The sequence below is a fragment of the Camelus ferus genome, chromosome 8, assembly GCF_009834535.1.
Source record: "Camelus ferus isolate YT-003-E chromosome 8, BCGSAC_Cfer_1.0, whole genome shotgun sequence".
In the NCBI taxonomy this organism is placed as follows: Eukaryota; Metazoa; Chordata; class Mammalia; order Artiodactyla; family Camelidae; genus Camelus; species Camelus ferus.
The window spans coordinates 61718085-61744142 of record NC_045703.1 but is presented as its reverse complement, the minus strand read 5'-3'; the positions used below and the strand labels follow the sequence as shown (position 1 = coordinate 61744142).

Here is a 26058-nt window from a genome sequence, read left to right as displayed (position 1 = left end):
AAATTTTGTGTTTTTTTTTTATATGAATGAAAAATTCTAAAGGAACTGCAGTGTGCTTTCATATGATCTTCTTGTCATGAGAGTTAACTTAATTCAGTAGTTGGTAGCCTCTTGGGACAGGTATGAATCCTAACCCTTTCCTACACATGACAAGTAGTACCCAGAGCGTGTTAACTGAAACTTGGCTTCCTCTAGAATCGAACACTGTGCTTTGCACCCACAGGACATCGCTTATTACCAAGCCTTGTCTGCTGAGAGGTTGCAGACGGATGCAGCAAAGATACCGCCCGGCACGTTGCCATCCCAGGAGCTGTATGAGCCAGGACTGGAGCCGTCTGCTACTGCTAAGCTGGATGATTTGCAGCGCTCTTGGGAAACCTTAAAGAATGTAGTAAGTCTTCAAAGTGTGTAATTGTTCAAGCCCACCAGACACCGATTACCTTGGCGATAGTCTTGTGAAATAAATGTGTAATGTTTACACATCCCATACACAGTTGAATACCCTCTGTTGAGTCACAGAGGTGAAGCAGTGAAGAAAGGAGTGTTGTAATCTAGAAGATAAGGGGCTGGGAAACATTTAGTAATATCCCTTTCCCTCTTTAGATCAGCGAAAAGCAGCGCACACTCTATGAAGCGTTGGAACGCCAGCAGAAGTACCAGGACTCCCTCCAGTCCATCTCCACGAAGATGGAGGCCATCGAGATGAAACTCAGTGAGAGTCTAGAGCATGGAAGGAGTCCAGAGAGCCAGATGGCCGAACATCAGGTAAAAAGAGTCATGACTTCAGTTTCCTGCATGATTAAATAGGTGCAGTCTTAGGGCTGATTGCTCAGCCAAGCATGTATTTAAGAGAGCAGGCTGACCTTTTTTTTCTGTATCGGTTGTTACAGAGTAAAAAGGATTCCAAGTGATTTCCAAGCGGTGGTTGTTTCCACCACCAGTTCAGGGAGAGATCTAAGAGGGGAAGAAAGAAATTCAGATCTTGATGTTGTTTTTTTACTTTCATCACACACAATGTATTTCCTTATAGTCGCCACATTATTTTTATTTTATTTTGAACCACTGTTGTAAGAATAAAATGTACCCCCCCAACCCCCACCTCATCTACCTTCTCTGGGTATTGTTATTTGAAGAAACTTAGCCAGTGTGTGCCCAGCACCTCCTCTTTATTACTTAAGAGAATACCTTTCAGGCTTCAGTGGGCAAAGAAGCGGTTGAAGAGTAACAGATTTCAAGTTACAGTCTTGTGGTTATCCCAGACTCGAGTCGTTCTTTAAAAGGTAAACTAGACAACCCTACAGCTTTACATGAGAAGCAGAGATGACTCAGGAAGATATTGTTAAAAATGCATCAAGCTAAAATGCACTGTAAATCAGGTGTACTTCAATGGAAGTTATTTTAGAAACAGATGCATGCTAAGAAAGTGCATAGATTAAAATCTAGTTAATGCTTTAGCAACATTGTCAGATGTACTGTTAGTGCACAACCAGGTTTTACTGGGTCCAAGGGTACTGAGGCATGCAGTCACCTAAATATGTAGTCACCATGATACAGGAAGATGCTCCCTGCCCCCGACCAGGAACACGTGACGACCCTGTCAGAGGCAGAGGAAAAGAAATATACTTTTAGATGCAAAAGTAAGAGCTATAAAAGCATGATATGATGTATGTATCTATCAGATACTGGAAAATTTATCAGCTTTAAGAGTGAAACTCTGTACTTTATCTTTTCTCTACTTAACATTTTTATAGTTTTAAAACCCAAGATAAACTTGGAATACAGTGCCTGTTCATGTGTGTAGTCTAAGATAAAACTGCATTCTTTTACAATATAGGACCTTGCAGTGTAACACAAAAATGAGAACATTTCATCTAGAGATAGCATATTGAGAAATAGTGGTTTCAGGTTTCTGACACTCTTGTAACTTTTTAAAATAGAGATCCAAGTGTATAGCATCCATTTTTAGGCCTTATTTTGGTAAAAACAACCTTCTGTGGGTCTTTCTGCTATCCTAAAGTCACCTGTAGTCCATCTGGCTTAGGGAGGGGGCTGTAAATATTTAAAACTAAAATTAACTTTTGTTTACCTGGATCAAAACAATCATGAGGACACTCAGGGTCTTAGGTGGCTACTACCATGCTGTTTTTCCCAGAGCATCCCAGTCCTCTTTAACTGATACTCTGTTTTTCTAATTGTCAACAGCCACCTCACTGTCACCTGAAGGGGTTGTCCAGGTGGCCCCAATGTGCTCCCTGGGGCTCTGTGTGCCCTGCTGCCCACTACCCTCCACCGCCAACCTGTGCTTCACGGGACCTGGAGGGGCAGGAGAGCTTCCATCCATTTGGTTACAGCTTCCTTTTAGCAACCAAAAGGGATTTGTCATAAATTATCCAAAGGCCGGATTAGAGTGAATTTGATTGTCACACACTCGGATTATCAGAAGCCGACCTCCCAGGAGAGGGTTTACAGAATTGGACTCTCTCTACCTTTGGGTACTTTGGTATCACCTCCGCCTTTGTTCAAGGTTCATCATTCTCGTGTCCCAGGTGACAGACCACAGCTCCCAAAGAGCTTTCCCAGGCCCCCCAGGATTTAGGAACTGCATGAAAGCAGGATCCCGATGGTCCGCCTTGAGCTTCCAGAGCTCCTAATTAAAATGCAAATTAACTCCCAGTCACCAGCCTCACCCTGCCTCTCAGGCATTAGTATGAAGACACACACAAACTGCGTGTAGAGCAAAATTGTTATTATGTTCAAGGGATTTAATGGAGAAAACTGAGAATTGCACATTAATGCTGAGTGTTATAAATTGGAAATGAACCTGTTACTCTTCTTGTAATTAAGGCCAACCTCGTGACTTTTGTCCCTTTTCTAAATTGGGAGCTAACAATTATAGCAGTGAGGAGATGTGGCTGATTCAATAATTAGCCATCATTTGAGCTTAACAATTATATTAATGCTCTAATGAGAGGGGAAGCAATATAAATAATGTATAATTTCTCATATCATCACAAATCTAACATTTTCCATCTGACCTACTTTTGCTAACTTTTGCTGTCTGTACCTAAATTCTGCAAATTCTGGGACAGAGCTGCCCACATGAAAAGCTGATGGTGTCACAGTATCTAAATCGGTTCTTGACTTCTGGAATGATACTTTAAAAATCCCAAACACTATTATAGAATTACTATTTCTAAATTCCAGTGGAATGTGGATGAGAAATTCCAGTAGGCTTTTTGTATTTTCTAAAAGTTAGTAAAAAATACTTCAGTTGTTATTTTTTCTCCCCAACACTTGGAAGTATTTCCTGGAAGTATTCACATTTCTTTAAAGAACTAATATAATTCTTATATTTTTTCTCTAAACACTTGTCTAAATCCACTGAATTTGAGTGGAGTGCTATGCCTTTCCTGTTACCCTCTTTAAATTGTACCTTAGATTTAATTTTAAGACATTAATGCAGTTCACAAGCAGACTTGTGGCTGTTGTTCTGAGTGTTAAGCCCTCCAATCGGGGCCTTCACGATCACGGGCAGCTCATGCCGTCAGGGCGTGTGTCGTCTTTGCCACACCAAACTCAGTGATGGTTAGTAGGCAGAGCTTGGGGGTTATTTTGGTTCTGTTTCTTTAATATATATAACAGCTCAAAGTTTGAAATGAACTGGGATGACGTAGACAGTTTTGAAAGTCACAGTGAAACTCACGTTTACTTTTGGTTTTGAACCAGACAGGAGCTCTGTGTTCTCCCCAGAGCGAGTCGTCTTAGAAAAGCTCAAGGTAGTTCTCTAAACCACGTACATCATGTACATGCCCTCCTTATAAGCACAAGTCAGGAGCCCAGAAAGGTGCATTTCATCTCCCTCTCTTTGATTTTGAGTCAGATGTTGTAGGGAAGCAGCTGGCCACCAGTGAAGACGTATTTGACTGCTGGATCTTTATGTTTTTTTTAATTGAAGTGAAATTCACATCACATGAAATTAACCGTTTTAATGTGTACAATTCAGTGGCTATTAGAACTTTCACAATGTCATATCAATCACTTCCTCTACCTGGTTTCAAAACATTTATGTTACCACAAAAGAAAACCCCATGCCCCAGTAAGCATGGCTGCTGGATCTTCCAGTTAAAAACTGCAGCAACCTTCCAGAAATGTTCACTCTCCCTTGAGAGTAAACTGAAGCATGAGTGGAGAGGCTTGACTCCAACAGGATGAACATGGACAGTTCTAGGACCCCTAATTCTTTCATCATTTACTGCAGAATATTCAGAGAGCTGTTTTAGAACACTGAATTTGAAACGGAAGGTGGTAACTTCTCTGTACACCTGGTTGGTCTAATCCACTGAGATTAAGGCTTTTTTTTTTTCCTGGTTGATTCATGGTTCAGACACCTGCTTTATCTGTCATGAAGTAGACTTTATTTAACTATATGTGTTGAGCACCTACTCTGAGCACAGCTGAAATAGACAAACCTTTCATTAATATATAGTTAAAAAGTCTGCTTTAGGGGTGGAGTGAATTACCAGCAATGTGGTTGTGGATTACAGTAGGAGAAAGAAATAAAAGGAGACTCTAGCCGTTTTTTTGAAGATAGAGATTTTGAAAATTTGAAATGATAGCAGGAGTGAGTAGGAGGCACTATAAATGTAAATGTGTGAAGAAAGGCATGGAGGAGAGAATGGGAACAAACGTGGTGTGCAGCAGTGAGGGGCTCTTATATAGAGGATCAGCGCAAACAAGACATAATGAGGTCACTCTAGTTATGAGGAAGCCCTTAAAACAGACCAGATGATATGAATTTTGTATTTTTGGCAATCAAGTACCCAAAAATGATTTTAGAAAAGTGGTAAAAATAATTTACTGGACAAAAAGCATTTTGAATGTATAGCATAGAATAGTGGTCTGTAAATGTGTTACCATCCCATCAGAAAATATCCCAGCAAGTTCTATGTTGGAGATTGGTAATTCTAAAGTGCTTTGCAAACGTATGAAAAAGTATATAATTAAAAATGTGAAGAGTCAAGAATATGAAGAAGATGAACAAAATTGAAGGGTGTATCCTGACAGTGAGACTCACAAAGCTATAGTAATTATGATGGTGAGGTATTGGCACAGATGCCAAGTGGGTCAATCGAACAGAATTAGAAGCCCGAAGCACCCTCACACCTACAGGGACACTTGGCTTAGGTCATAAATTGTACTGCCAAACAATGGATGAAAAATCATCTTTTCACTAAATAATACAGGATCAGTTAGCTATCCATCCATAGGGGAAGAAAAGGATTTTGACCCCTACTTACACTGGACGCAGAAGTTAAGCTTAGGTAGATTGTAGATCTAAATGTGAAGTTAAAAAAAAGTTTTAAAACAGTGTTTCTCAAAGTATCTGCGGTTTTCAAATTTTTTATTTATTTTTAATTTCTAACCCATCACAAACCAACGCTTTTAGTAAAATGAAATATTGCTTGGCTATTATGTCAGTGTAAAATTGCTATAAAAGTTTCTTAACATTTATTCTCTATCTTTATCTCATCATGACCTGGAGACAAACATTTTGCAGACTGGTACCATTTCTTGGACCATACTTTGAATAGCATTCTCCTAGAAGATAACATGTGAGAATATATTCAAACAGGACACTGTAAGCTCTAACTTTTCCAATGAAGCAAAATACTGATATATTAGACTACAATAAAATGAAAAGCTTCTGTTTATCAAAAGATATCATTAAGGAAGCCTTTACCCGTTAAGAGAGAGCTACATCACAAAATGGGAGCAGATATTTGCAATACTCAGAACCAAAAGAAATACAGGCACTCCTATCCAGAATATGTAAGGAAAAGGAAAGACTCCAATAGAAAACGGGCAAAAGGTTTTTCACGGGCAGTCATAAAAAAGGATCTCCAGATAGCCAGCAAGCTTAGGAAGAGATGCTCAGTCTAACAAGTCATTAGGGGAATGCAAATTGATGCTTCAGTGAGATGCTGCTATGAACCCACTAGAAAGGCTTAAATGAACAAGATCCACAAACCAGTAGAATACGATGCCATGATGAAAAGGGTCAGCTCTTTCTACATGAAACAGCAGGACTGTCGCAGTCATGGAGGAAGTGAAAGAAGCCAGACACAAAACGGTACATCAGGAATGGTTCCATTCTATGGAGCTCAGAAACAGGCAGAAGTGATGTATGACGTTTGGAAGTCAGTGCCATGGTGATCTCTGGGAAGGAGAGAGGTAGTAACAGGAGGAGGTCCAGGGGCTTGTAGCGTCCTGGGAATGTTCTGTTTCTTGATCTGGGTGCCAAGAGCATGGGTTTGTGCGGTTGGTAAAAATTCATACAGCTGCATGCTTATAGTCTGCACTTTTATAGCTGTATATAATAATTCCAGTATAATAGTTCATTTAAAAAGTCAATCGGACATGATGACACTCGATACTAGGGAAAGAAGGGGTTTTTTGTTGCTTTCTTTTTTCATGTCTATTGAGAGCCCACTCTGAGGAGGCAATGTGCTTGCAGTGAAGCGTGCAGTCCTCTGAAGAGGTGAGAATTGTGCAAGTAGGGGGCGCGCTGGAAACTAGGAAATATTGACAGCTGTAAAGTCTGTGATTCTTGGTGTCATGATTGCCCCTCCTGAGCTAGGGCCTATTTTCCTAGCACTCCATTCAAATCCCAAATAAGAATTTCTCCTGTCAAGATTTCAGTTAACCAGGAAGTCATAAAATACAAAAAATGAGATGGTGTATAACTGGGAAGGATGTTAAGCAGGAAAACAGGGTGCTATTGATAGAGAATAATAGGGATTTTTTTTTTTTAGAGTGGGCGGTCAGGAAAGGCCTCTCTGAAGATGTGACAATTAACCTAAGGCTCAAAGGATGAAGACAGCGATCTCAGGCAGAGTGGGAGGAAGAGCGCTCCAGGGCTTTCAGGAACAGCATGTACAAAGGCCCTGAGGCAGAAAGCCCTGGGGGTCCTGGAGTAACTGAAGAAGACAGGAATGTAGTGAGCAAGATGGGAGCTTGGTCCAAGGGGCAGGCGAGGAAGGAGAGTGAGATCAGACAAGTACATTAATGAGTTTGAATTTTATTTTACAAGCAAGAAGCCACTAAGTATTTTACAGCAGATGAGTGAGAAGATCTGATTTACCTTTGTAAAAGGTCACTCTAATTAATTCATGAAGAATAGTTTGGAGTGATAAGCGCGTAAGCGGTACTCCACCCAGTAGACCTTGAGAGCAATTCAGATAAGTTGGCTGTGACGTAGATGGGAGCAGAGGAGACATACAGCACACGTTTTGGAGGTAAAAGCAGTTGGACTTGGTGTTGGATGTGGTGACAGAAGGTATGAATAACTTCTAGGTCTCAAGCTTGGGCAATGAGAAGGGAAGTGAGTTTACTGGGTTTGGGAAGGCAGAGGAGGAAGCAGGTTTTTACACAGTAAGATGGAGATACCCATGACATTTGCAAGTTGAACATACAAGTATAAGATTTAGGGCTGATGTGTGGGTTAGGGATATACCTTTGTAAGTGTCAAGGAGAAAGAAATTTTCCTCTGCCCTTCTTGGTTCTTCTAGTGATCTAAGAATTAAATTGACATGAGACAGATAACAGGAGAAAATCAAACAAAATTTTAATAACATTTATAGAGGGGAGAGACCCAGGAAAAGTGAGTAACTCACCAAAATGGTTGAAACCCTCACCTTATGTATCATCTTCAGCTAAAGACAAAAGAGGATATTGGAGGGTGTGGTTTGGGACTTCAAATGGGAGGAAGGCAATTCATGTGGAGGTGGAAAAGCAGATGTTTGGTAAACATTTGTTTGCTGGGCCCCCATGGAGACAGTGGGACACAGAGTGAGTGGACCTGATCTCTAAGAATTACCCCCAGCACATCCCACCCATTAATCTCTGGTGGGAGCTCTATTCCTGGAATAGGACCTGTATCTAAATTCTTCAGGCAGTTAAAGGGAAGGTCAAAGTTTTTTCCTGAGTCTTTTGGACCTTGGTTATTTTCAGCTCGAAATCATCTGCATGCCAGAGACGTTTTGGGGTGGCAACTTTTGTAAAGAAAGGGTTTACAGCTTTGACAATGGATGTCACCTGGAAGAGATTGTGAGGCGAGAAAAGAAGGCCTGGAAATTAGCCCTGGAAAACTTCATATTTTAGAGATGGGGAGAGGAGAAAGATAAGGACAAGGTAACCACGTAGCAACAGATGACAGATTTTTCCTGTCTTGTGTCATGTGAGTTTGTGATTAAAACGCGGTGCTGTTTCAGACTTGGGGAAGTTCAGAGGGGGAAGAATGTTGAGGAAGGAAGTGATGCATTTTATTCTCAACACAGAATTGTGGACTCAGGCGTAACTGAGCTTACCCCGTCTCCGATTACAGACGAGCCTGTTGAAAACCAGAAAGATTAGTTAACTTGTTCAAATCCATTTAAGTGACTGATACAGATGGTTCTGAAATCAAAAATCCCCTGACAGTCAGTCTGGTCCTGTCATTTTGAAATGTAGGTTATCGGCCCCCTATTTGCTGGTGAAACCACTTCCAAGTGAAGTGTCTTCTCTCATCTCAGACCACCGGAGGCTCAGCTAGCCTGAAAAAATGCCTACGTGAGTGTGATTCCGCAGTCTCTCCCACAGGCCCTGATGGATGAGATTCTCATGCTGCAGGAAGAGATCAGCGAGCTCCAGTCGGCCCTGGCGGAGGAGCTGGTGTCCGAGTCCCCGGAGTCCGACCCTGCGGAGCAGCTGGCCTTGCAGTCCACGCTCACCGTCTTAGCAGAGCGCATGTCCACCATCAAGATGAAAGCATCTGGGAAACGCCAGCTTTTGGAGGTAACGAGCAACCCTGAAGGTGCCCCTAGTGTCCAAATCAACTCTTACTGACACATGGGCTGCTTATGTGATCTCCACCCGGGAGAAGCTGGCATGTGTGTCAGGGTCGTGAATAGAGCCCTGAGTCAGTGGGTTAGGCAGGAATATGTCTTTTCACCCCTTTCTGACTCATTTCAGGCATGAAAAACAGACTGGGGACAGCAAGTACTCGGTAAATATGAGCCTTGTAAAGAATCATTGTAGAGGGCTTGCATAATGGTTCGCCATGTTTAAATAAAAGCATTTTATGAATAGGATTAATACTACTGTGAAGAATAAATCCCTAGTCACCATTAGGCAATTCAAGCACAGTGATTCATGGAAATATTCTTGTAGTTCTGGTGCTCATGTTCCTTAACTTTAAGATTATTCAGTAGTGAGAGAAGTTTTAGTCATGATATCGTGTGTGTTAAAAATGTTATTTTCCTGTAGTTGTTGTTTTTCCCTTATAATTCCTGGCCCTAAATGTATATGATGTTCATATTGTTATTCTTATAATTTACAACGTCTATGTCTCTGTATCTCTAGGGTCTAGCAGCTTCTCTGGCACATTATCAATTATTATACGCACTTAATATTATTTTATTTAGCTGCTGATTATACCATCATTCTGTTAACCATTGCCCTATGGTTGGGCATGTAGGTTATTTCTAGTTTTAGCCATTATAAAATTAGTCAAATCATGTAATCATATATTTTCTTGTTTTGAAGAAATTTAAAATCAACGTGTCTGCTCTGTTTAATCTCTATTTTAAACAATTTAATTTAAAAAATTAACTAAAAGTAAATAGATTATTAATGTAATAATTTTTAAAATAAAATATTTAGAGCATCTTAAGAATTACCTTTTAAATTCATTAATATTGTCCTTAATCGCTCTATGAAACCCTTGTGGAATTTTGAAATGAAGTGATTGGCCTGGATTTTTTCCCAATTGAAGTACAGTCAATTATAATGTGTCAATTTCTGGTGTAGAGCACAATGTCCCAGCCATGCATACACATACCTATATTCATTTTCATATTTTTAATATAAATTATTTTTCATCACTAAAAAAAAAAACCCGAGAGCTAACTAAAATTTTTGAATTTGATCCAGTGACACTGGGCCACCCCTTCCTGTAGAAGATCAGTTGCCTGAAATTGCGTGGTGCTGCCCTCCTTAGGTGGACCATATATGTGCTTCAGTTTGCCATAGTCCCCACCACTCCCTAAAATTTCCCAGACACCTGAAGTCAGATATCCATTGCCATTTACCTAATGTCTTATGCTGTTGTTTTGTTCTAATCCTTGACTAATTTCTATCATTCACGTTATCTGCCTTGTCCTGTAAGTGTATTATTTAAGAATGTTTAACTCTACGCACACATTAAAACCATTGGAGAAGTTTTTAAAAAAACGTTTATCTTGAGGCCGACCTCCAGAAAATCTGATTTACTGCTCTTTGATGTGGCCTAAGCCTAGGTTTTTGTTTTTGTTTTTGTTTTCTTAAGTTTCACAGGTGATTCTAATGTGCAGCCAGGGCTGAGAACCATCGCTCTACTGTATTGAATCCTAGTGATTTTATGTCAGGGCGACCTGTGTTCCATTCTGCTTAATTCATTAGGAGAAGTTAAATGATCAACTGGAGGAACAGAGACAGGAACAGGCCCTTCAGAGGTATCTCTGTGAAGCCGAGGAGCTGGACCACTGGCTCTTGAGCACGAAGGCCACTCTGGACATTGCCCTGGGGACACCTGAGGAGCCCATGGATATGGAGGCCCAGCTGGTGGACTGCCAGGTACAAAAATGGTCTGGAAGGAATATGCTAACATCACAGGGCACATTTTTTAACAACCAAAAACATAGTGGTAGCAAAGTTCGGTGTGGTTATAGGATTTTTCACAACACAGGTACTTCACATATTTAGAGAGTAGGTAAATAACGCCTTATAGAAGCGTAAATGAAATCCAGACTTGGACTTAGTCTTTTGAAAAGTTTTACCAATAGTATCTTCTCTTTAGAAAATCGTCAGCTTCCTGAAGGACATTTTGTAAAGACTATCGTTGCCATAACCCTTACAGGATCTGTACCTGGTGGCTAATAAGGAATACAAACCCAACGAGAAGAATTAGTATCAGTGAGTCAGACTGGCTGAACACAGCAGGAGGTGTCGCTAGGTGGCCTCTTGCAATTTTTTTTCTAGTTGAGACATGCTATTTGGAAAATTTGGCAAAACTGTCAGTTATAGGCAGACAGACTGAACATGAGAAGATTGTCTTTCCAGTCAGAGAATTTCCTTCCTCTGATGTGAGATCTCTAGTAATTAATGTAAGGAGTAATGGCATTGTGGTTTTTACTGTAATAATATTTTCTTACCTCTTTATTATGGAAACTTTCAAGCACACATGTAAGTGCAGAGAATAAAATGATGAATTCCTGGGTACCAATCATCGAATCTCAAAGTTCATCAACATAGTAGACTTTACACATGAGTGAAGTATGCCTTAAAAGCTTTTTCGTTTAACTAGTTAGCAAGTCTCTAGAAAACCCGGCCTAATCTGTACAGCTAAATGTCAGTAGGCAAGACTTCCTATTTCTCCCTTTTGGAATTGGAAGAAATACGCAAAAGCTGTTAATTAATGAATGCCATGTTTTTTTCTTAAGATGTAGTATGTCATTCTGCTCATCCCTTTTATGATTTGAGATTTTTTGGTAATATTAATTATCATTAATTTGTCTTTTTTAATTCTTTGGGCAACTTACTTATGTGTATTCCAAGCATCACTTCCTTGATGGCAGAGATTAGAGAGCCACGTGTGAGTGTTTTCTATTCTTTAGATCATCTTTTCTACAGTTCCTTTTCTGAAAAGAGACATCTATTTTTAGCATTCCCTTCCAGCACTCGAAATTATCACATGCACTAGCTTTTCAAAATTATGTTTCATCATTATTACTCCCACCTCTGCCCTTTGGATGTCTCTACTTTTATAGTTATGCATAAAGTCCTTGGTTGAGTTAATGTATTTCAGGATTTTTACAAAGTATTGAATTGGTATTTTGACAATATTTTTTTAAAACTCAGAGCATGTGGAATCATGTAAGTTCACACAAGTTCCTTCATCCATTCAAATCTAGCATTTAAGCCATTTGTATGATTATAACTGTGGGTATTACATGGAATTCGGACCCCGTTGTGACCTGTGGGGCCCTGGGTACTTTGCTTCCATGGGCCTCTTCCTCTATAAAAAGGCTAAAAATTGTATTTGTGTTTTACAGCTGCTTTGGTACAGAGATTAATATAACCTGGGGTGGGTTCATGGTTATATAGAATTATTTTTTTTTCTTCTGATTTTAAAAGAAATTAAAGTTAAGACATTTTCTTGGGCCCGTAACAGCGGGCCCTCAGCACCGTGCCAGCAGTGCCTACTGAAAAAGTCAGTCCTGCACAGAATGGTGTTAGTTCCTCAAAACTAATCCTCCGGAAATCATCCTTTAAGCCCCACCCCTTGAAAAATCTCACTCTTCCCTTTAGGTCTAGATTTTTGGTTCACACTTCTATTCTTAGAAGTTGATGGCAGTAATTCTGGTTTTGTACAGGGAAATAAAATACCTTTTCTTATCAGTATATAATTGAATATAAATTAGGAAGTGCATTTCGAAGAGTTCAGAGTTAAGGAATATGAAAACAGAACAGTTTCTGTAGAAAATATTATTTGTTTTGCTTGGGGGTGTGTGTGTGTGTGTGTTGTTGTTCTTTTTTGGTTTTTGTTTTAAATCTTACCTTGGAAGATGGGAGACCATTTTGCTGCTTTTCTGGATTTCGCCTCCATTTTAAAAGAAAACCTTGTAGCACTGGAGAATTGTCACAGAAAGCGAAAGTAAAATTCTTAGGAAGACCTTCAGAAATGTGAGGTTAAAAATACGTTATATAAAAAGCAAAAATAATCTAAATCAAGTAAAATGAGTATCAGTTTGGGAGGAAAAAACTCAACCCAAAGAAGCAATGTTTTGAAAGAGAGAGAATCCTCTTTAAATTGACCCAAAAAGATTTGATCATGTGATGTCTTTACTGTTATTAGTCACAAGCATCACAATCTTAACACTAAAGCAATAAAACAGTCGGAATAATAGGATAACACTAAGGCGTGGTCTTTTCTCCTTACTTGTCCGCTATGTAAAATGTGCTTTCCATAAGTTCTTCATTATATAATATCTGATCTTAAGTAAGAGAAAAATTAGGAAGTTCAAATAATTTTTATAATCTATATACCACTCTTGAAGGAAAAGATGATGGGGAAATGTTCTTTTGGTGAAAGACTAAGGAAGTGCTGGGTTTTGCTGTGAGATATGGTCTTTGCAGAGGCCGGCAGGATGTGTGAACTTCAGCTTTATTTCTGTTGTTCCAGAACATGCTGGTGGAAATAGAGCAGAAGGTGGTGGCCTTATCAGAGCTCTCAGTGCACAATGAAAACCTGCTGCTGGAGGGCAAGGCTCACACGAAGGATGAGGCTGAGCAGCTGGCAGTCAAGCTGAGGACCCTCAAGGGGAACCTCCTGGAGCTGCAGAGAGCGCTGCATGACAAGCAGCTCAACATCCAGGTGAGGCTCCAGTCTCGACAGTAGCATGTTGTGCAAGGACAGCCGCATCCTTGCGTCTAGTCTGCCCCTTATGAGCACAGGATGCGCAAAAGGAAATGCTGAGGAATGATACGTACTTACATACTTACCTGCTTTACACACACTTTGGCGTAGGTTTTCAAATAGGTTTTGTAGGAACTATTTGGATCCAGAGACCTGAAAATTGCACCATAGGAAAAAAAAGAAAATGAAAATAATTACCAGAATCTAGCAAATACAACATTTTTTTAAAAAAGGCAAAGATAGGTCATGGATTAAGATGCCTAATGACACTTTTAGATTTCTCTTTTATTTCTCCTATATTCTACTTTTCAGATACATTCAGACTGTTTTATTTAGTGCCCACAACTTTAGACTTGTCATATATTCCAGATGAATTGAAACTTTTCACTATCATGCAGTGACCTTAACATTCCCCAATAGTGATTTTTGTTTTATATGACTAGAGCTTTTTTTGGAAAGTATTTGCCTGCTATATTTTCAACTTTCCTTTGATTTCACCCCTTCTGTATCCTTATATTTAGATTTGTTTTTATGAAGAACATTTAACTATATTTTGTTGGTTTTAGACTTTAATCAGAAATCCTCTGATTTTTAAAGGGCAGGTTTAGTCCATTTACATTTATTGTGGTTATTGTTATGTTTGAACTTTTATTATCTTACTTTTTGTTTCTATTTTTGTATATTGCTCTTTCTATTCTTTTTCCTTCTTAACCTTTGTTTATAAGTGATTGAACACTTTTCTTTGTTTTTTCCTATACTTTTTACCATGCATACCTAATAAATTCTAAGTTAATATCTTAATTTCCTTCCGGGTGAATTTAAGAAACTTAGAACATGTTCAAACTTCTCCCCATGCACCTTACACACTATTATTGTCTAATATTTTTATTTCATTTTTTAAAATCTCTGCAAATTAGATATCACTATTATTATTATCTTATACAAAAATTAAGCAAATATTTATCAAGAAGATATGTGCCAGCAACTATTCTATATGATAGAGTGAAGAGCGTGGATGACATCTGTCTGTATCTGTACATCTATGTATCCCATCTTCAGAGGATTATGGTTGGGGGAGAAAGATAATAAGTAAAATTAAGGCACATTATTATATTCTAAGTAGAAGATGATAAGCGCTGCAGGTGAAACACCATAAGACAGGTAGACAGAGAAAGGTGGGGTGGATTTGCAGTTTTAAATGGGATGCCTCAGGTTATGTTTGAAGAAGTGTCCCATGTGCACTTGGAGAAAGAGAGTTCCAAGCTCAGGGGGAAACAAGGGCAAAGGCTTCTAGATGGGCTCTTACCTGATCTGTTCAAGGAGCCCAGTGACTGGAGTGGAGTGAACAAGATGAGAGTGAGGTCACATAGGTAACAGGGGCCCAGGATACAAAGGACCTTGTAGGTATCATATGTACTGTGGCATTTATTCTGGGGGAAATGAGAAGCATTGGAGTACTGGGGAACAGAGGAGAGACAAGATCAGACTATAATTGCTGTAAGGGACCAGAGTGGAAGCTGGGAGACCAGTTAGGAAGTTAGAGGTGATGAGAATTTATCAGATTGTGGATAACTGGAAAAATGAAAACTCTCGAGGAATAGAACTGGGGGAAGGAGGAGCAGTTAGGCCAATGGTTTCATCTGGTTTGAGACGCCTATTCAGCGTCAAGTAGTGGTTGGAATTCAGGAGACAGACCTAGACTGAGTCATGGGCCTCTAGATGGTCCTTAAAGGCATGAGACTCAATGAGATCACCAAGTGAGTGAGGAGAGATAAAGAGGACCAGGGTCCTAGAACCAAGCCCTGGGATGCTCCAGTGTGAAAAGTTTGGAGGATGTGGAGGGACCCACACAAAAAAAGTAAAAAGGAGAAACCAGTGAGGTGGGAAGAGGGCTGAGACTCGTGTTCCTGGAGGCCACTTGAGGATAAGTGAGGTACAGAACTGACCACTGGATTTAGCAACATGCAGGTCTTTTGTGACGTCAACTTCAGCTGTTTCGGTGAAATAGTGGAGGCAAAAAGCACTCTGAAGTAACAGTGAGAATGGAGAGAGGAACTGGGGGGGCAGAGTGCAGGAAACTGAAGACTGTAAAGGGGAGCAGAGGAGGGGAGTAAGCTGTAAGTAGTAGCTTAGGAAAAATGTGTTCTCTTTTAAGATCCGAATAATAATCACATGTTTACAAGGAGATGGAAACAACTGAGTAGAGGAAAAACTGATGAAAAAGAAGTGAGATTGCAGGAACAGTCTTGTATAGAAGGGAGAAGAGAGGACCAAAGAGGAGGGAGGGAGTGGTCCTGGAACCGCTGTCAGGAGGGAAGGAGACGTCTGTATCTTAGTACAGATGTTGGTGGGGACAGGGCACAAACGCTGTGGTGGGAGCTTAATGGACATTCACTGTGATTACTTCTGTTTTCTCGTTGTGTAATGATTTTGGGGGCCAAACTACGTATTTTCAGTTCTTTGCTAATCATATGAGTATATGATCTGGAACATCAAACCTAGTCAACAGAAAACTATTAAGCAATGGAACAATTTAGTAAGATGACTGGCTTATTAAAAAGATAAAATTGAGAATCCATATCTTTCCTATATATAAATAAAAAGTTAAGAGAAATAATATACAATAATTTTCCATCTATAACATGAACAAAATATAAAATACTTGGAATCTCAACATTTTAAAACCTGAGTAATACAAAAAAAAATGTAAAAAATGGAAATAAACTTGATTTTTAGATAGGAATACAATGTTTTAAAGATGTCAACTTTTCTTCTAAAACATAAGTTTAAGTTTTTCTAAAATAAATACTAACTGTATACTTTTGAAATGTGACAAAATGATACCAGGTTTACCTGGAATTAAGTAAACATGAAAATAATCATAAAATTCTAAAAATGAAGAGTTATGAAGGGTTAATTATTCTTATATATTGAAATGCAATATTACAATAATTAGAATAGTTTGGTATTGGCACAATAAATGGATGAACAAAAAATTAGAATAAATGTTCCTGAAAGAGACCCCAGGATATAAGGGAACTTAATAAATGTTTAAGGTAGCATTTCAAATCAGTAGATAAAATAAGATTCACTGTGTAAATAATAATATAGTAATAGGCAAACCACTTGAAGTATGATAAGCTAGATTTCCGATTCCATTCTTTACAGAAAAAAAAATGCAGCACAGATGGATCAAAGACTTAATGTGAAAACCAAATCTCAGAAGTTCTGGATATATGGATATTAAATAAAACAAAACCTGAGGATGGGAAAGGCCTTTGCCGGTATGCCCAAAACCCAGAATTTTAGTTTCTTTGAAATTACTGAACAGAAATGAAAAACTTTTGTCTGACCAAGAAAATAGTAGTCAGATAAAAAGATGTGAACAAATAAGGAAGAAACTATGCAATTCACATGGCCAGGAATTGGTTCCTTTAATTTCCAGAAATCTTCTGTAAATCAGTAAGAAAATAAGAAAAGGTCACCTGAGAGAATTACAGACAAACAATATGAAGAGATAATTCAAAGGGAAAGAAATACAAACAGCCAAGGAACATATGAAAAGATATTTGAACTCACTATTGGATAAGTAAATGCGAATAATGACAACAGTTTGTCACTTTGAATTTACACTTTAAAATGCATGTGCAATCTGACTTTGCGAATTAAAGCGAAAAGCCAAATGTTAAAAGTATGAAAGTCGAACAGAGCTAGAAGGTTTTTCTAACTGTGAGAATATACCACAGTTTAATTCGTTTTATAAAAGGTATTGACAATCTAATGCATGATGATTTTTTTTCCCCAGTGATGGTGTGTGAATGAATTTAATCTCTAAGGAAACTGAAACAAAGGGAAAGACGTCAAGGTTTCTTTTCTGGGATAGTTATTATTTATAAATCTCCAACTGTGCCATAAGCCTGGAGGCAGGTAGGAAAGGAAGGGATCCCCTGGTACGCAGGCACATCTAGGGATTAAACAGGGGGAGGGGTGGGGGCACAAATTCCAAGGCCTCAGGCCTGGGAAGGGAATGTAAAGGAGCGAAGCTGACCCAGCCAGGACCTGCGCCAGCTGGTCTCATGTCAGAGAAGCAGCTGCTACTCCGCTCCAGCTCTTGTCATACAAGAATTTATAGGCAGCATCGCTCCATCTCCCAGAGAAAGAGTATTTGGATTTCTATCTAAAATTTCCCAATTTTAAAACACTGACATTTAATTCTAAAATGTCTAAATAATTTGTGTGCCAAACACAGCACATCTGGAAGCCAGACTTGGTTCTTGGACCATCATTTTGGAACTGCTTCTCTGAGGTCTCCCCATCCTGGCCCACCTCGGGCAAGGTTCTTGAACTTCCCCCAGTTTTTCTCATTCATGAGTTTTCTCACTCATAAGATAGGGATTATACTGGTATTTAACTTAAAAAAAAAAAAAAAACCTGAGGGTTTTAATACAAGAAATGTTCACAGTAAGTGCTCAGACCTCAGTATGATAGTAACAGCAATGAACAGCTTGCAAACCACGTTCTTTGGGAGGAAAGAAATTCCTGACATGCTCCAAGGTCAGGTTCGAGGCTGGTGGGGCCGGGCTGAGCACACTGCAGCCACCTGGGGTGTCCGCACCCAGCAGGTCCTGCCCGTGGCCACAGAGATTCTTCCAATTGACTCAAGTACTGATTCTGCCCACAAGGGTAAGCATTCCTAAGGATACTGTTGTGTACAGTGTCAACCCAGAAAAATGTGGCAGTGTTTTTACTGCACTGAAATTGGTGCTTGTTTATTTTAAAATATCTATAAATTCCATCATCTTTCTGTCTCATGAGTGTCCAGCATATAAAACACTGATTTAAAAAAAAAATACAATTAGAGCTTTATAAGGAGATTATTTTTCCAATTGCAGGAATAAAAGGAGCCCTGTTTACATTATTATTGCTGCAAAAAGGATCATTTCCCTGTCAGTAAAAAATTCGGAGTTGATCTGATATTAAAAAAATAATCTTCCATTGAATGTAGATGTCAGTGAAGTTGAGCCCTTCAGTTGAGGTTTGCGTGATTCACGAGGGCTGGAATACCTTCCAAAGTCATGTGTAGCCATAAACACATCATTTCTCAGTGCTACTTATCTATAAAATGGTCGTATCTATCATGACCATTCTTTTTAACTAATTGGACTTCCGCGCGTATCAGTGAATAATCCATTTAGTTCCCTCTATCCCACCCAAAGTAGTTTCCGTCTCAGTGTGACACAAGCATGTAATAATCTCTCTTGAATTTGTAATAAGTTTAGGTCATTTTCACACATCATCATTCATCCAAGGAGCAGAGTTAATTCTATATAAATAATGAAGTGCTTTATAAAGAAGTGTTTTATTTAATTTTTAGCATTCGCCAATCCTCACTAATCTTCCAAGGAATGTTCCTGGCAAAAGTGGCGACTCTTCTAGTATTTCCAAAATAAATAGTTTATATAGCCCCACCTGAGGAGGGGACTCTGGGGACAGAAGCCACCTTATTTCCCATTCCCTAGATAGGTCAGAAAACTGTGATTAGACCTCAGAGAATGTAATTACCATCATTTACCCTCATTTTATTCCTTCTGTCAGTGCCTTCGTATCCCAAGGGGAAAGGGAATGAAATTTGAACAGATTCTTAATCATTTTTGCTTCCTGTGGTCCAAGTGTTATGTTTCAAAACGATGAAATCAGCCAGAGGAAAATTCACTAACTGAAAAACCAAACCTAACCACAGAGAAAATACATAACTAGGTATCTGCTTTTGATGCTGCATAATTTTTTTTTCCCCTAAAGCTGTGGATTCAATTAGTCAAGTAAGATACCCCTTCTTAGATTTTGTCCCAGAATCTGAGGATGTGTCTGTGCATGTAAAAGTGGTAGAACTATTCTTAAGACCTAACATTTCAATTGTTATTTTTCCGTGCATAAACTTGGTGTGAGGAATTCGAAAGCAAAGCCCTCAGTCAAACTAGAGTAACCTTCGGAGAAGAGCGAGCTGGTGCTCTGGGAAGTTTCCACGGGAGTCTTCAGGCTGGGCTCTGGAAAAAAAAAACCTTTGCCGAAGAGTTAAGCAGAGAGGAAGTGGCTGAAGCCACAAAAGAGAGTCAGCAGGTCATGGCCACCGCCACTGTTTGGTCAGCTTTCAATCTCTCCCCTCTTTGGGGTCATTCTCTACAGGTCCCCTCCACCTTTTTTTATGTCACATTTCTTTTTTTTTTTAATTTATTGGAGGGAGGGGGAGGTAATTAGAGGTTATTTACTTATTTACTTTAATGGTAGTGGGGATTGAACCCAGGACCCCATGCATGCTAAGCATGCGCTCTACCACTGAGCTATGCCCTCCCCTCTCTACAGGTACCTTTTGACCTGCTGTTTCATCCTTGTCTGGAAAAGCCAGGGTCTCTCAGAGCTTATTCTGGGTAGATGGAGCATTCTCAGATGGAGGAGACAGTTTAATGGGGAAATGTGTGGGCTTCAGTCCTGGAAGAACACCACTTCATACCTCCCACCTGCAGGAAAATCACTGCCTGTCTGGAAGAGACACTCCTGGGAGGCTGGGGAGTGTATTGAACTGGGTGTCACTAGTCGCCTATTTGGAAGGTCCTGCCAAGTGCAAATAACACTTTGTAGACGAAAATCAGCCCCGTTGTTCTTCCTACACCACTTTCTCTTCCTGGGAAGCTGGGGCATCTCAAAGGAAAGGAGGTACCCATGAGCTCAGGTGGCCTAGAATCTGGGAGAGGATCGTGTATCCCAGCACCTGCAGGTTTCACCGTTTCCTTCACTTCGAGCACTGATACCATAGTTGCAAAGTTCAGGATCTCAACATTATCACATTTTATAATTTAATCATGAGATTCGAATGACTAAGACAGGCAGTAATAGTGTAACATTCTGAAAATAAGAGCAAGAGAAGCGGCTTTGTGGGCAGTGAGGTCGGATGAGTTGGAGTGGCTGGATCCCATTCCATGGTCAGATCCGGCAGAGAAGAACCAAAGGACAGGGGAGCCACAGCTCTGGACTTCAACCACAGGATGACTCCTGAATGGAAGCCGCCTAAAGAATGTTCCTGTTCTCTGCGCCCACCCCTGCCCCTCCCTGTGTTCCAGCCATACTTGCCCCTTCTCTGCTCTGAGATGCCAAGTTCCTTTCCCCTTAGGGTCTTTGCTCCAGCTATCTGTTCCCTGGAGGAGCCTGCCCCTGGATCTTTGCCAGCATTCAACACGGTTGCCACCTGTGAAGAGGCCTTCCCTGCCCAGCCTAAGAAACCCCCCCCCCCACCTTCCATCGCATTATCTAGTTTAACATTCTTTGCAGCTCTTACCACCATCGCGGTTTATCTCGTTTACCTTTTATTTCCCCAGGAGGGCCCTTGTCTGGCTTCTTGGCAGAATGTACCCAGTGTCCAAAACAGTGCCGGACACACAGTGGGTGCCAATAAATACATAGTAAATGAGTCATGTTAAAATGGTGTCATTTACCCTGGGACTTATAAGTGTATGTAAGTAGAAAGGCTCTCATTCAGACCTAATTCTATTCTGATATGCAGTAGTTTAGGGCCTTTTAAATCCCATCAGAATAATCTAGCAGAAGGGATGAATTCCTGCCTAGGTCCTAAGTGATTGCTTTCTCCTCCAGCCACACTTTGTGGAAGCCAGCAGTGGCAGCAGATGGCAGCGGGGTCTAGTCCTGGTGGTGAGAGTAGACGAAGTAAGATCTAGAGTTATATTCTTGTGGAAAAAATTCTGGAATACTATCTGCTGACCACATCAGTCAGCTAAAAAGCCTAGCCTCTAAATGACAGTTTTTCCCCTCAAATATTTCTGAGTATAATCATCTATTTATTGTCCTCTCTCTTGCAAATGCCGTAAATTCGATGGGTTTTGTGTTACCTTTTATTTTTTTTAATGTAGTTTCACGTCCAAATGGAGCCACTTTGGTATCATTGTACAAACCACACTGAAGCAGCCGTCACTCCATTTTGGTTAAGGTCTTCCTGTGGGTAGTATGATTCTTGATTTCTGCCTCATTTAAAGCAGGGAACAGCACAGGAGAAGGAGGAGAGCGATGCTGACCTGGCTGCCACTCAGAGCCCTGGGGTTCAGGAATGGCTGGCTCAAGCCCGTACCGCGTGGACCCACCAGCGACAGAGCAGTCTCCAGCAACAAAAAGTAACACACTTCCTGCCTCTCTAGCCTACAGATCTGCCAAGCAAACACCTTGAGAGGAATGTTTTAGGAGGACAAGTTCCTTCTGTATTAAAAACAGAGTGCCCCTTTATCTTCTTTTTTGGACAGAAGCAAGACCTGGCTAACTGTTTCCATGTACTTACTGGTGACCACTGAAATGACTGGTCATTTTAAAATCTGTTCCCCAAGAAAAGCTTGTGCTTAAACTAGTGTAACTCAATTATAATCTGCCTGATCAAGGTTACCTACTCTGTTTTCAATTTTGCCTCGGTTCAAGTCTCAAAACCTCAGGAAGGCCTCTGAGAATTGATAAATGTCAGAGTTACTTGCTTTTTAAAGAAATGAAATTTATTTTCCACCATGGCAAAATAGGATTGCAGTTACTTCCTAGTGCAGCAAATGAGTTTTGATGACTAAGAATGATATCTCACGGATAACCTAACTCTATGTGTAGGGCATATTAAAATATTTTATCAAAGAGTAAAGGTATTTATCATAAATAATGAAAGTAAAACTGAACCCATTGCTGACCCAGTGTATCAAGTAAGTAGGGGATTGAAGAGAGCTGTTTCTCTCAAGGACCTGCCTCAGCTAGAACAAGGCAATCTTGATTTTGCAAAGTGAAAGTGCACTTTGTACCACTTGGGGGCACCATTGCCCAGCAAAATTTTCTTTTCCCATTGATTTTTCCAAGATTATTCAGAGATATCTTTTATCAAAGCCAAAGAAAACTCAGAGGATTTGGAGTCATGTCCAAGCAGTTACCTAGACCACACCTTTTATGTAATGTGAAAACTCAAAAACTTACTACCAAAGTTCTCCGAGAATTTTCTAGATATAGAACCATGATTTGAACGATAATCATCAAATAACAAATGTTTTCTTACTTGCCCTCTTCCTTGAGCAGGAGTTGGAACAGGAATTAGCAGAGCAGAAGAGCCTCCTCCGGTCAGTAGCCAGTCGTGGAGAAGAAATCCTAACCCAACACTCAGCTGCAGAAACCTCTGGTGGTGCTGGGTATGTTTCTCTCTTTCGTTCTTTATTGGGTTTTTTTTGACATTTACTAGTTTGTTTTATTTTTTAGATTCAACATATGAGTCATATAATACAGTATTTGTCTTTCTCTGTCTGACTTATTTCACTAAACATAATATCATCCAAGTCCATCCATGTCGTTGCAGATGGCAAAATTTCGTTCCTTTTCATGGCTGAGTAGTATTCCTGTATGTGTGTGTACGTACCGCATCTTCTTTATCCATTCATCTGTTGATAGACACTGAGGTTGCTTCCATAGCTTGGCTATTGGAAATAATGGTGCTATGAAAATTGGGGTGCATGTATCTTTATGAATTAGAATCTTTCATTTTCTTCAGATATATACCCATGAGTGGAATTGCTGGATAATATGGTAGTTTTATTCTTAGTTTTTCTGAGGAACCTCCATACTGTTTTCGACAGTGGCTACACCAATTTATATTCCCACCAACAGTGTAGGAGGGTTCCCTTTTCTCTACGTCCTCACCAGCACTTGTATTGTGTGGTCTTTTTGATAATAGGCTTGTTGATAGGTGTGAGGTGATATCTCATGATAGTTTTGATTTACATTTCTCTGAGTGACAGTTTGTCTTTCTCTTCTCGTCACTGTTTTCCTGACATTTGAAGAGATGTAAACATCTCATTTAAAATTTTACTTTGAGTATCTTCTGTAAAAATGTAACATTTTGTTTTCACTTTATGATTTTAAGTTTACTGCATTTTGAACATTTTGTTGTGCAGCATGAGTACAGCTAGTAATCACGATGGCCAAGTTGTTTGCCCTCTTTCCAGGATGCTCAGCATGTCTGTTCAGAGAAGATGCTTATAAGTTCATTTTTTAAAATCAGATAAGGAATGCATTATAAAATTAGATTCATAGTGTTTCTAATGAAATGATTACATCTAACTGCAAAACGTTTTCCCTACAAGAGCTTATCTTCCCCTAATATCATTCTGAAAAATAAGCTATACATGCTTACCAAGTATCCTAACTTTTCTTGATAGTCTATTTCTATAATGTTTACATGTAGAGAGTCATTGAGCTTTGAGTCCTGATTTGGAGTGGAGACTGAAAGTCTTATACCCAGAAAAGTAGAATGTTGAAAGAAAAATTAGGAGAAGTAGAGAATTTTCAAGTTGCAGATTCTGGTTTAAAAAGTAGGAAGAAAAAGAAACTGTCGAGGAAGGAAAGTATCTTTGTATTTTGGGGCAGGTCTGGGTTTTATTCCAGTTCAGCAGTTGTCACCATGGAAAAGTAAGTCAGCTCTGAGTCTTCCTTTCCTTATCTGTAGAATTAGGATAATAAGTGGCTTTTGTCATCACAGAAGGATTGTAAACATTGTGAATGTCAACTGAAAAGATACACAGCAGAACATGCTTTAAAATCTAAAACATTAAAAAAAATTCAGTGAAACCTCTGTGTTCATGTATTGCTAAAGGTTGTAATTTAGTAGCATTCTATGGCAACCATCATATTTCAAATAACTTTAACTCCATGGACTCCAGGATTCTCATTTCTGAACATTTATTTGAAGGAAATAACCTAAAGGAGGAAATACATCTTATAAAAATGATGTTTGAAATATTATTTATGATATCAAATAATAAAAAATGCCAAAGTGCCTATTAGTATAAAAAAGTCTAAGAAAAATTTTATGCTTATATAATCTTAACAAAAAATTATATAACAATATCAGAAAGTGTATATGAGATACTAAGTAAAAATGTGATATAAAATTGAATATGTACTGTACGTGTGGGTAAGAACCAGATTAGAATGTAGATGATAAAAAGTAATTTTTGGCAAGGGCAGGTTTGGAGAATTTTCTTTTTCTTTTTCTTTTTTTTTTCAGTTTAATCAGTGCTGACATAATGTTGCTGACATATGACATTAATGGTGACAATGTATGTACATACATACAGAAAATAGAAAGATATTCAAGAAAATTTAAAAAAAAACAGAAAACAGTAAAAATATTGATATAACCAGTGAACATCCATTTAAAAGAATAAGAATGAATACTAACATCTATAGTCAGGAATTCCATTAAAATAATCCTAATACTGCAAAAATTATGCTAAAATATAATGGGGTTTTAAAAGTCTTTTATGCTTAAAAATGCTGATAAATCCGTAAACATTTATTTGTCTGTCTGAATCCAGAATGAAAAACCCTGGCTCCCCCATGCTGACTCTGAGTTGAGACTTGCCTTCACTTTGCCTTTTGTGTTCTGTTTCCAGTTCTTCTAAGATGTTTATTCGTCCCTCATAGTTTTCTGAATATTTTTGCCAAACCCTGTTTTTTACAAAGAACCCATCTACACATTGCTTCCTCATCATACGGGGAGTCACAACAAGCAGTGGTAGGAATCTTCTGCAACTTTCTTGCCATGATTTTTTTTTTCTCCTTTCCTTGGCCTTTAGCTTTGGAAAGGACCCAGATGAAAGACAAACAACTATAAATTGCTCTTTCAAACATAAAAATGTTTTAAAGAGAAATTTGCGGTGCAGTACTGGCTTTCTGTCCCAGACTCACTTTAAAGATTGCTTATAAATGCTTTAATTTTATTCTTCAGAAAAATTCTTTAGAAAAGTCTCCTGTAAATCTGGTTGATTACAGGTCAGCCATGCTTTTCAAGCTTCTGGGTAAATATACCAAGCAAACAAACAGCCATAAATTAAACAATATGCAGAAGCCCAAAGAAAGAATATATATATATATATATATATATATTTTTTTTTTTTTTAAAGAACAGAAAAACATTGCTAGGGAAAAAAACTTTATATATTCAGCCTTCAACTTATTAGCAGATGTTCAAAGACTATCAAATGTGAATTGGTTTATGTAAGAAAACTCCTGTGGGAGGGGCATGACTTGCTTCATGGGTTCAAATTTAATATATGAGGAGTTAAGTGACATGGGAGAATTGATGGAGGGGTCCTTCCGAGATTACTAAGAAATTTCAACTTGAAATTAATTGATACAAATACCAAAGGGAAAGAAGAACATTTTCTAAGAGAAACGAAAGGCTGTGTTCTAATTTAAGACTGATTTGCTGGTGGTATTTTTATGTGTCGATTAAATACAAGAATATAGCGATATTAAATATCTCCTGGCTTTATACTAAATTGTTGTACAAACATAAATGAATTAAAAGTGATGCACTACAGTCCATCACCACAAAAGACAGCACAATGAAGAAATTAAATTTCATAAGAACGTTAAAACTTGTTTTTTATTTAAAAAGATTGTTTTTGAAAAACACATAGGGAAACCCAGAGACTCGTATAACTAACAAAATTAGATACCACTTTTATTTTGGTAGTTTTTTCACT

The 26058-nt window shown here is 39.0% G+C and overlaps 1 protein-coding gene across 15 annotated transcripts in view; it reads left to right on the top strand.

Moving 5' to 3' along the window:
* SYNE1 (spectrin repeat containing nuclear envelope protein 1) overlaps nt 1-26058 on the top strand; it is a 427871-nt gene that overhangs the window by 276882 nt on the left and 124931 nt on the right. For 8 of the 15 annotated variants that reach the window (XM_032485189.1, XM_032485193.1, XM_032485194.1 and 5 more), the window contains 7 exons: nt 224-391; nt 604-765; nt 8626-8832; nt 10477-10650; nt 13259-13450; nt 21535-21669; nt 22595-22704. In XM_032485189.1, coding sequence (XP_032341080.1) covers nt 224-391; nt 604-765; nt 8626-8832; nt 10477-10650; nt 13259-13450; nt 21535-21669; nt 22595-22704 — 1148 coding nt within the window. Of the gene's footprint in view, nt 1-223; nt 392-603; nt 766-8625; nt 8833-10476; nt 10651-13258; nt 13451-21534; nt 21670-22594; nt 22705-26058 lie in introns of those variants that run through there. The other 7 variants (XM_032485198.1, XM_032485196.1, XM_032485192.1 and 4 more) reach the window with 5 other exon arrangements.